This window comes from Haemorhous mexicanus, chromosome 4, assembly GCF_027477595.1.
Source record: "Haemorhous mexicanus isolate bHaeMex1 chromosome 4, bHaeMex1.pri, whole genome shotgun sequence".
In the NCBI taxonomy this organism is placed as follows: domain Eukaryota; kingdom Metazoa; phylum Chordata; class Aves; order Passeriformes; family Fringillidae; genus Haemorhous; species Haemorhous mexicanus.
In genome coordinates, this window is record NC_082344.1 from 55,939,642 (window position 1) to 55,957,471 (window position 17,830).

The following is a 17,830-nucleotide window of genomic DNA, read 5'->3' on the forward strand; positions in this document are numbered from 1 at the left end:
TCCTTTTACTACTGCAAATTCATGAGTTTTCTTGTGAGATTGCTAAAGGCATATCAACCCTGTACAAATCTGTCTTTGGTATGAATGTGTCTGTAACCTCTGTCAATAAGAGAGCACCTAATTTCTATTTGAGTCATTGAAAGTTTGACTAAATAACCTTTGGATAGAGCAACACTGCTGTATTGTAAATAGTTGTATTGGGGTTACACCTAGTGCCTAAAAGTAAAGAAAAAAGCCTTTGCTAAATTATTTTTAGTTATTAGCAATAGAACTCAAATTTTAAAAAACAAAAGTTTTGACTTCAATAACATATTCAGTGATTGAAGGTAGTCATGACTTCATTTTAAACTATATGTTTCCTTTTTAATTTTACTTTAGTGGGGGGTTTTTTACATATAAGAATAGTAGCTGACTGATGTTCTTCCAGAACATCAGAAAAATCAGAAAAAAGGGTATTTTCTACTAACTTGAGGCTTTTAAGAATGAAATATTTCAGGTTGGATGAATGCAGTAATACTTTGAGTCTTAAGATGAGTTCATCCATAGAGTAATAAAATAAAAGGAGTTTTCTCAGGAAAACAGCTGTGTTTTATGTGCAATATAATAGCTATCATCAAAGCTTCTTCTCTTTACTGTGCCTTTCGAAAGTACTGTTTTAGGAAGCCCTGAAGAGATTTGGGGATTTGAAATGCCTGTAGAATACTCTTGAAATAGTGATCCCAGGCTTGCTTACTGTTATGATGAGTATTTTTGCAAAGAAGTCTAGTTGGGTATAAGAAGACTTGGCAGTGTTTTCACTAAGAAAGGGAGTATGAGTAAAAGGTCAGAAAGATACTGTTAGGATATGCAACCCTATATAATTGTTTGGCAGCCACATATCATTTTCATGTAATGATGTCTTGAATTTTTGAAAGAATACTTAATTTTACAATCATTTATTTTTCTCTCCTGTATTTTTGTGCCTTAGGTTTAGGTAGCAAGCAAATCTATCTTAAGAATGGTGATTCTTCCAATGTGGCTGAACTGCTGGAAAGCTTCAAAAAAGATGCAAGAAGTGTTAAACTGAGAGCAGGAAAACATCAGCTCGAAGATGTGACAGATGTACTGAAAAGTTTTCTTTCTCAAATAGATGATGCACTTCTCACTAAAGAACTTTATCCATTCTGGATCTCTGCATTAGGTAAAGTATTCAATAGCATTCCATACAATAAAGGTTATATTTCAGTATATAACCTGTACATTTTCAGTATCAAGTTTGAGGGGCTTGGTAATTTACTTGCCCTGTGTCAACCTATGTTTATTTCATTACTGGCAAAACAATGTAGTGAGGAAAAAAAAATATTTGGGCCATGGCTGCAATTGACACATGTTAATCAGAGATGATTTTTATAAGGTTCTTTTAAAATGTTAGTTTCTATATTGCAATATTTGCAAACTGCAAGAAAGAAGTGGTTTCCCTGCCAAACTGTGCTATAAAATTGCAAGCACAGCAGTAGGAGATGCATGGGAAATGCTGACAGAACATTAGTTTCTATCTTAATGCATAGGAGTCACATAGGCATATTTCTGTGTGGCACGTTTTGTCTTTATAAAAAGGTTTTAAAAGCATATTCCTCTTTGATTTTATTTAAGTTCAAATATATGGATGTTGCTTTAATATGAGCCACTAGAGTTTCAGGAAATTAAAATATTATCAATATTACACATTTTCAACCTTTAAACTCAATTTCAAAAACTAGAAGAAAAAGTATTAAGAGTTTATTCACTTACCACATGGTTAATTGCATCAGAAAACAGAAGTTCTGAGGCAGTTTAGATTTGTCAGCTCTTTTAATTTTACAGTGTTATGATGATTCCCCTTCCTGATCTGTACACATGGCTAAAATTCTACTTCAGCTTTACAACAGAAAATCCTGTGCTGTTAAGTGATACAGAAGGTACTTCTAAGAAGACTAAAACATTTAAGAAAATGGAGTAAAAGGCCTTTAAACTGTTGTTTTATTATTTATTTTTTCTTCCAATTACCAAAGAAACCAAAACACAGTCAGTAGTTAGTAGAGGGCACCATCAATAAGCCAGAAGATTTCTGTGCTTCCTTTTCATAAACTTGAGAGAAGCAAGGGACTGAGAGGGAAAAGCTAATTAAGTAAATACAGTCTACATTAACTTGTATATGCCCTGAGCATAAGGCGGCAGCACAGGGAGGCAGACTTAAGGTGGAGAGATGTGGTTGTGTTTCAGATAATGTCATTCCCAAAACTGGAATTCCTGCCAATGTCCTTGGCATTGTTCAGCTGTATGTAACTTATTTACCAGCCCTTTCTCCCTGCTCTCCTCTAATCAATCTTATATATATGCTTAGATCCTTAACTGCTTTGTACCTTCAGACACTTTTCCAGTAAATATTTAAAATATGAAAAGGTCTTTTCCTTTCTCATTGCTGGGAACTCTTAGAAGTACATTTGCACTTGTGCATACGCGGTTGCACTCACTCATGTACATGCACAAACTACAGATTGAATATGCTTTGAGAGAAAATGCAATTGCTGTTCTGGGCTTTAGTCTTAAACAGTGACAAATGGTGCTTGAATATAGAACTGTCCCTCTTTATTGGTGTTTCCCTGACCTGGTGTACAATAGTAGGCTTTTTTAATAGTATATTTTCAGCATTGCCTTTTTGAAGAAGAGGTTGATTTGGTAAATAGTAATTTTCAAAGTCTAGATGCTGCTGATATAGTTAATGAGAAATGCTGTTGGTTTTTAGTGTGCATTGTTATTAATGCTCAACAATTATTATTTTCTGGCAGATACACAGAATGAAAAAGAACGTGTGAGGAAGTACAGAGCTTTTATTCGAAGTCTTCCACCAGTCAATAGAGCAACTTTGGCTGCTTTAATTGAACATCTTTACAGGTCATTGCAAATAAAGCATTGCAGCAGAGAAATTATTAAAATGTGTTCTCAGTATAACTCTACAATATATGAAATGTAGCTTGTTTCATTCACCAGTAATCACACAAAAGCTTATCTAGTTGCAGCAATTAATTGCATTTGAACTCCTTTAATTGATAATGTGTTATTTCTTTGGTTGTATTTTTAGCAGTAGGTATCTATAAAAATCAATGGATTGGAAGTGCCTTACAAAGAGAGAGGGCTGCCAGTGTATGTGTCCAAGTAGGGTAATTTTTGATGTGGCTTCTTTATGCAATTTCATTTTACTCCAGTCTACTAGTCTTCCAGAGGATTGTTGCAAATGGTTCTTGAAATTAAAATATTTTTTCCAGTGAAAATGTCCTTCTCTGCCATCTGTTTCGCACATATTAACTTTGAGAATTTCCTACCCTTCCTGTTTTTCATCAGTGGTCATTTTACAACTGAGGTAGAAGTAGAGGATATCCAAAATACAAACTTGTTTTAACATCAAAGGTCATGACTTATTCCTAGGTCAAATAAAATGTAGAAAATGTGTAACGGGATGATTCTGAGGTGTCGTGGTTTAATAGTACTGGTCTGTGTTATATCATCTATTGAACAAGTCAAATTATATTTTTGGTGAATTGCAGTGAGTATAGAATGTGCAGAAACTTCTCTTTACAGGATGTTGTATTCAGAAACTATGGGACATAGCCAGGTACATAGCCAGTGTAATTTAAAAATATTTATGTGATTATGAAATTCATTGATGCCATTATTTGGATAAAGATTGTACTAAATATTGTGTTTAAGAAGTTTCTAAGCATGTCCAGTTAGAGATATTAATATGATGTTGCATCTGTTCTGAAAGTAATAAGAATTCATGCATTTAATGTAGTAGTTTAAAGTGCTTGCCTCTAAAAGAGGACATGTTATGTGAACAACAGAACTGATAGGAAAACTTTACTGTAGGGATAGGAACTAAGAAGGACCTAATTTCTTTCCACATTTTGTTTGATCTTTGATCTCAAGTTTGTAGGATATACTTACATTACATAATACAGTGAAACTGTGTTTGGCATTGGTTTGGCCTCACCTGGGGTGCTCTGTGCAGTTCTGGGGTCTGCAGTTAAAGGATGTTAAGGTGTTTGAATGCATCCAGAGGAAGGCAGCAATGCTGGTGAAAGGGCTGGAAGGAATCACCTGTGGGGGAGTGGCTGAGGACTCTGGGCTTTTCTACTTCAGAGAAAAGGAGGCTGAGGGGTGACCTTATTGCTTTGTGCAGCTTCCTGAGGAGGAGAAGGGGAGAGGGAGGTGCTGATCTCTTCTTCCTGGTGTCCAGTGGTAGGATGCATGGAAATGATTCAAAACTGCATCCAGAGAAGAACCAACTTGTCATAAGGAAGGATTTCTTACTAAAAGGATGGTCAGATATTGTAACAGGCTTTTTAGAGGGATGGTGGATGACCCAAGCCTGTCAGTGCAGTTGGACAGTGCCCATAGCACTGCACATGCTTTAGGTTTTGGTCAGCCTTTAAGCGATCCATCACTTGGACTAGAGGATTGTTATTGGTCCCTTCTAACTCAGGTATTCTATTCTGTTTTTCTATTCTTAGTAGTTTTGGTATCACTTGAAATGCAGTTAGAAAGTTTTCATTTCTGTAATGAGAAATAATGAGTATAAAAATTATTAAATAAGTAATAGTACCTGTTTTCATTGCATTTTATGTAGTTCCCTTTTGTAAGTGCTCTCCATATTCTCTAAAGGAGCCTCAGACAATCAAAGGAGCAATGAAACTATCTAAATATGTTCATTTTTCCTTCAACAGGGTGCAGAAGTGTTCTGAAATTAACCAAATGAACCCTCACAATTTAGCCGTGGTGTTTTCTTCATGCTTATTTCAAACTAAAGGCCAAACCAGTGAAGAAGTCAATGTAATTGAAGATCTAATTAAAAATTATGTGCAACTTTTTCATGTACGTATCTTTATATGTATCCTAACTGCTCAGATGTTAGAGATTCAAAAATATAAAAATCTGCTTTAAAATGGTTCTCCTACTAGTCCAGTGATCTGAGGATTTATAGGGTTTTTGAACTCTAATTCAGTGGATGTTTTTTCTTGTCCTGCTTTTAATTTTATTTCCCAGGTAGTTTAACCTGTGTAGGAAAGACTCTTTATAGCAGGCTGTGAGCTACTGTTTTCCAAAATGATGCTCATTCGCCTTGCAGTCAAAAGCTTACTAAATTGAGGAAAATTTTATTATTATGACTATTAAAAATAGTGCTTCTAATCATATTTTATAGGCCGGATCTGAACTGAAGCATAGAAGGATTTTGTGTTCTTAGTCTCTGAGCTGTGATTACAATTTGTTTTGTTCCTTAGACCCAGAAATAACGTTAAATCAAATTGGATAGAAAAGCTACTACTAGCAGCAATTCATATTAGCCATTTTGATTTGGAGTTGACTGTGCCACTATAACATTGTTCTGCAGTTTTTCATTGATTCCTCTCTGTTTCAATATGTATTCCATGAAGTTCATAATAATGAGTCCCATCAATGAAGAGCTGTTTCTGACTGATGGAATATTTTGCAGACCTGCTTCTATGAGAACATGATTGGCGGTATTAGCAATTGTTACCATAAATATTATTAATCACTCCAAAATTATTTATTTACACAGATAAATGAAGACCAAGTCAAACAAATGGACATAGAGAACAGTTTTATTACAAAATGGAAAGACACTCAGGTAAGTGTCCAGTTAGGCATGGATAAAAGGGAGTGAGGCCATAACATCTCTGTACATAGGTGAGGCTGCTCTTCTGTTTGTCATTGAGACATCATCACCCCAGGCACTGCACAGTTGCTAAGTCATGCTTGAACCAGGTGCTCAGCTCCCCTTCTTGTTCCCCTCATCAGTTCTCCACAGCAATTTGCCACAGGCGTCCAGTTAGGGTTAAAACTAATGATGTGCAATTGAGTGATGTAACAGCAGCGCTGTAGTCATGTAACCCTCGTGGGTAATTGGCAACTTAGGCCTCAAGCAGCTACAATTAAGAGTTGTAAGAATTCTTTACATTTAACAACTGATAGTTTGACATCATTGCATCAAAATGTGTGCATATTTGTGGGAAAATCAGTGATGTAGATACTTAATACTTTGGAATATATAGGTTGCCACAGTACTATTATCTCTGGTTATGCAGAATGTTCAGAGAACAACTGAACTGAATTTCTGCTGAATTACTCAAAGTTCACATGTCTGAAATGTCACTGAAGTTCTGTTCCAGGTGGCACTTCATTAGTCGCTTTTCATTTTCTGTCCACCATATACTTATGCCAGCTGTTGCAGTAATTTAAATCACATTTTCTCTCCATACGGTTGTTTATGTGAGCCCAGTGGAAATCATGTGTCAGCTTCATTCTTATTTCCAACCTTTTTCTGTAATATCATCTGAAAAGCAAATTTTATAACTAAATGAGCCTTTTTGAGTCTGTGCCACTATAATTAAGCAGCTTTCTTCAAAGTAGCTTTGTAATGCTTTTCCTCACAAATGTTTCCATTAGTTTTCTATTCTCAAAGACTCAACTAACTTAAAAGTTGCTGTTTTTCAGAATGCGAATGTTCTTTAAAATTCACACTGCCAGTTATTTTTCTATAGAAATGTAATCTTAGCTTCTGTAAATTGGTCAAAATGTATCCCAAAGCTCAACTGTTTATATATATATGTGAATATATATTTTCCTAAACTTTTTCTCCGTTTGTAGTAGTATATAAATAAGTAGCATCACTATCAATACCATTCTCAAAAATGAAGACACAAATTGTTATCTTATTGATAATTTGATTATTAATTCTTTATATTTGCCTATTAATAGAATGGTACACCTTCTGGTGAGTCCCTGTTTCTTCCTTAATTGTTCTTCCTGTGCTCTGATCATCACTTATTTTATAGGAAATATTTTTTTGGTACTGGACTGAGATGAATTGCAATCTTTTGAAGGTGCTTATGACTATACTAAAAGGGAATTAGAGCAGAAAAAATGTAAGACATTTTTAACTTTAGAAAAATAAAGTAATTTCTCATCCATGAAAACAATTTTATTGCCACAGATGAGCAAACCTAGTTACAATGGAAAATACTACATATCCCTTCTCATAAATCATATTTTTTGTCATGATCATAAAGTGTTGGATTTAATGCCTTTCTAATTTCTTTCTGAGTTTTTTGTTGTTAGACATTCTTAAATAACATTTGTTAGTCTTGAGCATATGAAATTTATACATGTCATAAATTTGCTTTATCTGATTATTCCACATTAGCTTTGTGGGCAAAGTCTAGCCTTTTCTCCAACAAATTTGAAGAGCTGTATTTAACAGAGGTTTATATCAGGAGCATTTGTTTTAATTCCTTCTTTAATTAGGTAATGACAAGTTTTCATTGTGATTAAGAATCATAAATACACTATTTGTAGCAATGAATTTTTATTTTCTAGATATGTTCATACGGCTGTGTGGCTGAAATAGTCCGTTATTTGTAATTTTTCATCTCACTTTTAACTAAGTCATTTTGGGGTTACAGTCCTTTTTGATTGTTTTAAATTCTATTTATCTGTTTTGATTCTGAAGTGAACCTGACTAATCTCCAAAGCAGAGTTGCCAGTCTGGCAGTTTAAGATACTGTGATACACCCATGTCTTAGACTTTGTAGTCTTAAATGTAAATTTAAAATTTTCACTTATGCCATGTTGCCCTTAGTTTTCCTGCTCTTGGATGTATATTTTTAAATTAATATTAATTTTTGTTTGATGTGATTTGGTGGATTTATTTATGGTTTGGATTTTTCTCCCAAATCGGTTGTTTTTTCCTTACGCTAGTTAAATAATGGTATTCTCCTTGATTAAAATGTTTATTTTTAGCAATCAAATTTTTTAATTCTTTCTTTTTAGGTTTCCCAGGCTGGAGATTTGCTTATTGACGTTTATGTGGAAAGAAAGGAGCCAGACTGCAGTATTATAATCAGGGTTAGTGTATAAAAATGATTCAGTAGTTTTTATGAAGCACTTTTTCTTGAAGTATATTGCATTTATTTAAATATATGTTTTTGTCTAAGTACACAATGAAAGTATGAATTTATGTTTATCACTGTTCTTTTAAATATTTTGTTTTAGAATTTGTTGTGTTGCCTTAATTACGTAAAGACTGATTATTATGCATTTTTGATTTTTTGAGAAGAATTTTAAGGAAAATTATACAATTTTAAAGTGGAGATGTCCTGCTTTAGTTTTGCTGTAGTATGCAACACTGTAAATTCTCCCAACTCTACATGTGCAACACCCAAGAGCATTAACAAATACACAATGAATGTCGGTTCTTTTTAGTAGTTAAGACCATTAAAATGACATTCCTCCTTTCTTTTTGTCTGTGGCTTTCTTCTTTCTTTGAGTGTTAAGAAACCAAAGCTTGTTACTAACTAGAATAGAGATTTTTGAGCTTTCTGTTTAATAGTGTATTTAAACACCTGCCTCTCCATGTAGTAGTGTTCTGTAATTTTTTATTACACCTTTCTGGTTTTGTTTCCTTTTTGTTCTGCTCAGCATATGACTCTCAAACACTTTTTTTTTGTACATATATGGGGTATGTTATATACATAGATGGAAATATACACATAAAAATGCTTTTTAAAATAGGATTATGCATCACTAAGATTAAAAAAATGGTGCTTCGCTAATATTTATCTTCCCACACCCAGGAAATTACATCAAAGCTTTTTTTTTTTTTTCACCCAAATTTTTCTGAGGTAGAGAAAACGAATTTAAAGCTACCAAGTTAATTGTCATCTTAAAAATATAACTTCAGTCTCATGGAACAGAATAAGGAAAGCTTGCTGAAATCTGATGGATATTTTATGGGTTTCCAGCTCAATTTTTTTTTTCCTTTTTTTTTTTTTTTTTCCTTTAGGGAAATTGCAGGGAGGCAGACTTTGAAAGAATGTATCAGAAATAAGTAATTGAAATATATTATAAACTGACTCAATTTATATTACAGGTATCACCTTTGATGGAAGCAGAGGAATTAACTAATGATGTTTTAGGAATCAAAAACATTATTCCCAGCAAAGATGATATCTGGGCTGCTTTTGAAGTACTTGAAAATGGAGAATTAGGTTAGTGACACTTAAATGTATGCATGTCAATCAGCTTTTATTATTTTAGTTTTTCAGTACTTAATATCATCAAAAGTTTAGTTAAAGACTTCATGGAAGCAAACAAAAAATAGCCTTCATGCCAATGTTTTCTATTTGGTTGTTGTGGCATCTCCATGATTTCTTTCTTCACTTTGCCAGAAATGATGTCATGAATTGTTTTAAACTACTTATATATATAGGTGCTGAGAAGGTGTCCTTTATATTACAGTGTTTTGCAGTTCATTAATCATCAGCTATAGAAAAGTAGTTCTTACCAGTAAGTCACAGAGGAAAACCCTATTTTCATAAGAATGTCAGCACTTGATTTTATAAGCAATAATGCTTTCCAAAAAATTAAATGAGAAAGTACATGTCATACTTAGGAGAAAGGAACTTTTCTATTTTACTAATTCAAACATTTATTGTACGTAGGTGAAAAAAGGAGGCATAAAGTATGTATCTCTTCACATGCTTTAAAGTGTGTTTTTGGCAAGTGGCATTATGGTGTATGTAGCAGAATCTGGAAAAATTTGTTTGAAATATGGTTCTGCTGCCAACAAAAGTAAATGTCACATGGCCACAATATTCATGAATGGTAAAGAGGCTTTAACATTGGTGTTACTTTCTAAATGCTGGAGCATGTTTAAAATGCTGGAGAATTTTATTGTTACAGCTAACTAAAATAATGTAAAGTAGTAGGGATTTTGGTAATTAAAACATATTTTGACTAATATTCCCTAAGGTAATCTTAGGGAATTTTTGAAGAATATATGGAGACAGAAATATGCAACATCTATTTGCATTTCCTAGTAAGTTGCTGATCTTAACTATTTTCATGTTAAAGAGGAGGACTGTGAACTTGTTTATTTCTATAGTGAAGATACCTGTTTTCAAGTCAAGAAAAAAAATTAAGAAAGTGGAAAAAAATAAGATTGCTAAATATTGTTCTAATATTTTTTGTTAGTTTTGTTTTATTTGATTTTCAGATGTGCTTACAATAATTCTTTCAGTTTTACTAATATTACCTACATCCTCAGTCTTGAGCCTGGCAGTATAAAAACTAGGATGGAAGTGTATTCTCCCTTTCAGCTGAAAATCAATTATCCTGAGCCCTCTTCACATCTTACAGTCTGCTGGTGATGCTGTATAGAGGTTTAATACAGAGTTTGTTTCCAGGTTCATAGATGTGGGTGACAACTGACAAAGAATGCTAGCATCTCTAATCTTTAGAAAAGTCCTGATAATTCCTACAAGTGCAGTGCAAATAATATTTCTTTAGACTGAATAATGGAAAAAAAAAAGAATTTTATTTTCTTAAACTTGATATATGACACAGGAACGTGAAAACTAAACTAGATATGTCCAAGAGAACATTAAAGTAAATAAAGAGAGAGACCCCACAACAGCTTTTTCAGGTATTTACCTGCAACAACTAATGTTTTAGTGGGGTATTTCAATGTTGTCTGAACTAATGACTATGGAAGACAAACAAAACTAAGCTGAGACACTAGAGGCCCTACATAATACAATAGATATGGGCAGGACATTAGAATATATCCTTCTGAAAGAAGAGTTTCCAAAACAAACTGAAATGTCACAGCAGTGTTTTAAATCCAAAACAACCAACCAAAAACCAAACTAAATTAAGTCCTAATTCATCACCTGACTCCTGTCAGTAGAGACTGTGTTGCTGAAATGTGTTCTTCAAGGATCCCTTTCTGGAAGAATCAGTGCATCAGAAAAAGTGAATTACTGTTTCAAAATAAAAAAAATTTTGTAGTTAAGAGACAGTCAGGTAGACTCCTGTAATCCTGTGGCTGAACCTAACAGGTTTGCAGAGGGCAAGAGCACAGACAAAATTAGTTCTAGAAAATATTTGGTCCAAATGTGACACTGAAGAACTAAAAGACTACTTGAGTCTTTGCTCCTGCAAGTTGATTGTACTAGTGTCATTTGACAAACACCATGATGCATTTACAGATTAGTTCAGATAGTGACACTTAATGACAGAAAAAAAGTTTGCATATTTGTTTCAAATGTACATCAGAAATCGTGGTGTCTTTCTGATAAAAATAATTATCTACATTTTTTTCCTGGTGTGGTCTGCTGCCTGTCCAGTGCATGGTGGTATTTTGCTTGTTACACTCAACCCTAAATTTTTTTAATTTTAAGTTTAATACACACTGTCAGGAAAAAAACCCTGAGAAAGCAAGAAAATTACAATCATATTTTACAGAAAGTCAGTTTCTACTAATAGTTAATGTTGTTTAAGGTTCAAATGACTGGTTTAGAATATTTACCAGCATATGATGACCTAAGTGAAAGAAAGGGTAATTGAATGTATGTGTTGACTCCTTGTTGTTCAAAATACTAGAATTGCAGTATTAAAAAATCAGCTAAATTATTTGCATATAGAAAAGTTGCAATAATTGATGATTTTATCAAGCCTAATGCAAAATATTTAATACCATATGCTTTTACAAAATAGGGTGTGCATAATTTTTTTTTAATAATAAGTGATTGATGGATAGTTTGTAAATGAGGTGTGTTACCAGTAAAATAGCTAATAGTTTTCAGCATGATGATTTATGTACCATGTAATCCATGATGACAGATGGTCTTAAATGTTACTATAAATAAAACAGTAGGTGTTTACTGTGGGAGTGCTGGTGTTCTAGGAAGATGTGGTGATTTGCCAAAGTTCTTCTCCCTTAAGTGCATTTTCTCTCTTGTACAAAGGCATCAAGTGTTTAAGCTTTATCACGTCAGAGTCCAACTTTTCCCAATAATTCAGAAGTTTGACCATTTAAAACAAAAGGGTCAGAAGAAGTAGTGTTAATAAAGTAGGGGTTGAACTGCTATCTACAGAATGATATTCTTGTTAGGCTGCTTTGGTGTCATGTCTGGATAAGTAAATCTTTATATGGGAGGTATCACAGCTCTACAGGTAGCATAGGTAGTTTTGTATCCTGAAATAGCAGTGTTTTTTTCTGTCACAAAAGTGTTTTATTTGTGGCTGCTGCTTTCTGAGGCTCTAGTTTTCAGGTGTTCTAGAAAATGCCTTCTGCTAGACTGTAGTGCTGGAGAGTCCCAAAGCAGCTGTTGACATTTCATATTCATCTACCATAGCAGGAATGAAAAATGATATTATGGCTGCATACTTTGCCCTTCAGTACTCAAGGGACATGGCTAGACTGTGTGACCCAACATGACAGTGTCATAGAGGTGTGACTTTTCAGGAGCCATACCCAGCTCTTCTCAAGACCTGACCCACATAAATTGGTATGCAAATGGGAGCACAGATCTATTGGAAAAATCCCTCTTTGGAGATAACATGACATTTGAACCCAAAAAGCCATTGTGAAGGCTTTTGTGGGTTCATGAATTAAAGCAGATGCTTACTTCTGAGCAGGAGAATGCCTTCAGGGATGTGTGTCGTCTCCCACTCACATCAGTGTTGCATCAGGCTGTGCTCATGTGTTCATGTGACACTCAGATTTCTGCTGGATCTGGTAATGCAGATTTAGAGGCGATTTGCAAGATCTTTTCTGCCTTCATTTGGTAGGTGAACTGGGGTTTGTATGGAGTACTGGCTGGCTTTCTTATCACTGCAGTTTTTCAATTCTGTGCTAGGTCTCAGAGTTTCTCTTCTAGGATGGATGATGCCTATCAAAAAATGTGTGTTTGAGCATCTGAAGTTTTGCAGTGCACACATACAGTCTAGTCATGCCTTCAGTGGTAGTTTAATCTTGCTGTACTTTTTGTCCAAGATTGAAATACACAGGTGCAAGTTTGGATACTTCCTAGCCACTGCAACAGGGAGACGATCTAGTAAGACCACATGCTTTTCCCCTCTAGTAAAAAGAATCTAATGAAACCAGGAGTTGGTTTCAGTCTGCTTTGATCAATAACAGTATAATCCATACCAGTTGGAGGCATTTTTTTTTCAGTGTGATCACTACAAATTCTTTGGTTCTTTGAATGCAGAGATTTGGTAGCTATGATGTTTCATTTTCATACCGAGCATAGGCCAATAAGACACAGTATAGTTGAAGGTCTCAGTTCTGTTTGATCATATTTAGGCATGTCCTGTAATTGGTCCTAACTTTTGTATTTAGTTTGAAAGCAGTGCTTTGGTGTCTTTACATTAAAAATTTAACATTACAAAAGAGTCAATGAATGTTTGGCTACTGTTTTTTTAGTTTTATATTCATTACCTGTGCACACACTGCCAGCCAAAGTATTGTCAGTAAAGTGCCTAATTCTCTTATTTTGAAAGCAGTATTTTTCTTCTATAGTTCAAAGTCAATGAGACCTTGTTGTTTACAAACAAATGTACCTTGTGAGGGCCTCCAATATTGTTGGGTTTTCTCTTTTATTTTAATTCTGGTTTTTTGTGTTTTGTTTCTTTGGCATTTTTCAGAACGCCCTCTGCATTATACAGAGAATGTACTAGAACAAGTTCTTCACTGGAGTTCACTACCAGAGCCTGGCACTGCATATCTAATAATAAAGAGATTTCTAACAGCAGACATGGTGAATCTCTACAATGGTATGTATTTTTTTTTTAATTTAGTTATTTTACATGGAAATATGAGGATGGCAATTGTTTTCAGTGGAGCAAAGTGTCCCAGAACAACTGAATTACTGCTACTGTACTGTGGTGACTCCCTGTGGAAACACAGAGATTATGGATGTTTGTTTCTACAAACTATAAGCTCTCCCATTGAAATATAAAAGTGTACAGAAATTCTGCAGTCAGTTCACACTTTGTGAACTTCTGCTGTGAAGCTTGAAACTGCTCTTATCTAGGTCATACTGTGGGAATGTATTTATATAACTATGGTATGCTAATAAAAATTTCTATTATCTAATTTGATGCCTTCAAACTACAAAGTTAATTTCACAGAATCAGAATATTCCGAGTTGGAAGGAACACAGAAGGATCATCAAAGTCCAGCTCCTTGCCTTACACAGGACAGCCCCAGGAATAACACCTGTGCCTGAGAGCATTGTTCAGACACTTCTTGAACTCTCAGGCTTGTGCTGTGACCACTTCCCTGGGGAGCCTTTTCCATTGCTCAACCACCCTCTGGGGGAAGCTTTCCTGATATCCAACCTGAACTTCCCTTGTAGAGCTTCAGATCATTCTGACACTGGTCAGAGTTATCTTGACACTGGTCACCACAGAGAAGAGATCAGTGTCTGCCCCTCTGCTTCCCCTCACAAGGAAGTTTTTGACTGCTATTAGGTCTCCCCTCAGTCTCCTTCAGGCTGAACAGACCAAGTGACCTCAGCCACTCTTTATACTTGAGGGCTTCCCCTCAAGGCCCTTCACCATCTTTGTTGCCCTCCTTTGGACACTCCCTTATAGCTTTATAGCCTTCTTTTATTGTGGTGCCCAAAACTGCCCCCAGCACTTGAGGTGAGGCTGCCCCAGAGCAGAGCAGGACAATCCCCTCCCTTGCCCAGCTGGCAATGCTGTGCCTGATGCCCCCCAGGATAGGGTTGGCCCACCTGGCTGCTGACTCACATTCAGCTTTCTGTTGACCAGAACCCCCAGGTCCCTTTCTGTGGCACTGCTTTCCAACATCTCATTCCCCAGTCTGTCCAGAGGCATCCAGGGTTGCCCCATCCCAGGTGACATACTCATTTGAATGACATACTCCAGCAACTGAATAATTTGGAGGCTGTGTGGCCTTTCAAAGGGAGCTGACACTTAAAATACAGATCAAGTATATAGTGAAAATATACAGTTTGCACATTGCCCCACTCTATTTTTTTCCCACATAATACCTGGTTTTAAGTCTCCTGTGTAATATGTGTTATCTGCATTGCGAGAGGTGGAGGTTAGGGAGTTCAAACATTACATCCTGTTTTCAAGCAGTTGAAATTCTGTGTGCTATCACTGTGTAATGTGTGATGGTAACACATGATGCCTGGTTTAATCATCTTATTTTATCTAATGACTCAATCAAATATATCGATCTTTTCCTCTCTTTCTCATACACGGAAATGTTAATCTTTTCATTCTATATATCTCGTCTTGATTTCAAGAAGTAAAATTTATCATATTGTGCTTATTCTTCTGAAAGTAATGGCCTTCTTCCACCATGCTTTATTCCTGTGAAAGCATATTTCACAAATGTGAATGAACCTGAACAAGTGTGCTGTTCATGACTTTTATGGTTGGGTTTCACTGTCAATGAATGTGTGATAGCAGATCATGAATGGAGAGAAATGGCCTACTTCATTAAAAGCTTGATATATGAACTCCCATCACCTCACTAGGTATGTGTTGAGATCAGAAGAGGGAATGGGTCATAAGGATTTGTGTGACTCACTGCTCTAAGAAACACATAAAGATTAGGCTAGTGTCAGTAATGTAGTAAAGATCTGCTTCTATTTGCACTCCTTCCTCTCTCCTAGATTTTGCATCCATTTATTCCCCCAGTTTATTACAGTAATTGTTTTCATCAGTTCCATTCAGTGTGATGTTACTGTAGACACACAGTCTTTTGACTGTTTACAGTTATTGATTTTTTAATGTTTGTTTTAAAATAATTAAACCCTTACCAAATAAATTATGTTGGTTTTCTCAGTGGTTTGAAGAGGAAAATTTCTGCCATATTGTAGATTTACAGTGTTGATGTCTGCAAACTCCGTGTGGCAGAGTAATCTTGTGAATCCATCACTACATAGTGTCAGAATGAGAAAATATATCGAACAATGTTATTGGGGAAGGGATGTTCCCAGTGTACAAGGCACTTATGGTTATGGTGGGGCTCTCCATCTCAAAAGTGCACAAGAAATAACTCCAGCTTAAAGGAGGAAGGGGAGACCTCAATCTTTTCTGTCTCCCTACACTCTATATGTGGATAACTCCTTTTCACAGAATAATAGGGCTAGGGCTAGAGGTCCAACCACTATGATTTGAAGTATGTTTTTTAAAAGTGGATTCACAAGTGGGCAACTGGGTGGATGGATGTCCTCCTTCTTAGCAGTAAAATTAGTAGGACTATGATCTTTTAATGTTTATAATTTAATTCCATGAATATTCCTTGCTCCCCTGATTTATGAAATAATCTTAAAGACTAATTATTATATTCCAGACTTTTTTTTCTGTTAATATTGCTCGAGAGATTTTCATTCTCAGCACTTGTCTCCTTTTTCTTCCTGAGTCTATGATGTTGTTTGAAATAATGTTGGCTCAATAGTGAGCATAAGGAACAGCTCTTTCAGCCTCATTTCATTTTGGCAACTTAGCATAGTCTTCTCTGTCAGTGCAACTTTTCCCATGTTCCTTATACATAGTACGTTCTTGATTTTGATACTTATTCTCATCTTGTCCATTTTAAACTATTTTCTCATGTTCCACAGCTGAGATGAGATCAGTTGCTCAGAGCAGGTTGCTAATAACACCAAGATTGTGGGTTTGATCCCTGTATAGGGTGTTCACCCAAGAGTTGGATTCTGGAGTCCTGGTGAGTCCCTCCCAACTCAGACTGTTCTGATCCAAGCCTTACACTGAGGTCTAGATGTATGTTTTCTCCTGTATAGAAACCAACTTTCCTTTTCAAGGAAAAAATAGTTTATTTGTATTGGTATGTTTCAGCAAATTTGTAGTGAGTTTTCTATTTTATTACAGTTTTTAGTTGCTTGTTCCTAACAATTAATTCCATAGCTTTTCATGCTTGTTGTAGGAGCATTCTTTCAAGTGTTACTCAGTAGGGCAAGATGTGCATTGCATTTTGGTATAAGAGATACTCAAGGACAGCTTAATTCTATTTCAAGACCCATTTTCTTCTCCTTATCTAAAAATTTCTCATATTAAAGTTTTATTTGTTGGAAAACCAGATACTATTTATTTGTTAAATTTACTATAAATTCTGTGTATATAGGTCCTTGAAATTTTTCCAGTACAATGTTGTATAATTTGAGTGTAAGTATTGATTTCTGAGAACAGGGGCTTTTATTCAGAGATATTCTTTGAAATGCAAGCTTCTAAACCATAGGTGGATCGATCCTCCATGGATTAAGTGTACCTACTTCCTAGTTGCAAAGCTCTAGCAATTTTATCATGTTTGGTAAAGTTCGTGTCTGAAAAATACATTCTGATTGGGACACATCCCTATTGTCTCAGGTTTATTTAATGAAATGCTGGCTTCTAATGTATATGGAATATCATCAGTTTAGCGAATTTTTTTTTTCCTCCTTCAGGTTATTCTAATATCTTTGTAAGTATCAAGTGTTTGGCAGATTTGCTGCCATAGGATTGCTGTGAAGTGTAGAATGAGTTTTTGTCATGTTGGAAGCTGTGTGCAGAAATATAAAATCTTCCATCTTGGTAAAGATGTGGAAGTATCCTGCTACTCTCATTAAGTACTCTGCTACTCTCATTTTGTATAGTTAAAAAAAAAATAGAAAAAATTGGTTATGATTGAGTGGATAAGGATTTATATTCTATTCTGAACGTGAAATATTCTTATTGGCAAAAAGATAATCAGGTTTTTTTAACTGTGCACGTATATTTGCACTTACAACTGAGGACTTCTAACAAATTTTTGATTTTAATTGTTAAAATGTAATGATTCTGGATTTAGATTCCTATTTTTTGCTATTTTATCATGTACTGCTTCTTAATAATAGTTTTGATATCATATGTTCAAAGTCTAAGTGGAATTTTAATGAAAAAAGCCAATTGAGTACTTGTGTAAGAATGAGAT

At 35.0% G+C, this 17,830-nt stretch overlaps 1 protein-coding gene across 4 annotated transcripts in view; it reads left to right on the forward strand.

Moving 5' to 3' along the window:
• The window catches only part of ARAP2 (ArfGAP with RhoGAP domain, ankyrin repeat and PH domain 2), a 117,878-nt gene that overhangs the window by 80,690 nt on the left and 19,358 nt on the right, over positions 1 to 17,830 (forward strand). For 3 of the 4 annotated variants that reach the window (XM_059845034.1, XM_059845035.1, XM_059845036.1), the window contains 7 exons: positions 968 to 1,180; positions 2,808 to 2,913; positions 4,743 to 4,890; positions 5,597 to 5,665; positions 7,867 to 7,941; positions 8,966 to 9,083; positions 13,528 to 13,656. In XM_059845034.1, coding sequence (XP_059701017.1) covers positions 968 to 1,180; positions 2,808 to 2,913; positions 4,743 to 4,890; positions 5,597 to 5,665; positions 7,867 to 7,941; positions 8,966 to 9,083; positions 13,528 to 13,656 — 858 coding nt within the window. Of the gene's footprint in view, positions 1 to 967; positions 1,181 to 2,807; positions 2,914 to 4,742; positions 4,891 to 5,596; positions 5,666 to 7,866; positions 7,942 to 8,965; positions 9,084 to 13,527; positions 13,657 to 16,484; positions 16,589 to 17,830 lie in introns of all 4 variants that reach the window. The other variant, XM_059845037.1, reaches the window with a different exon arrangement.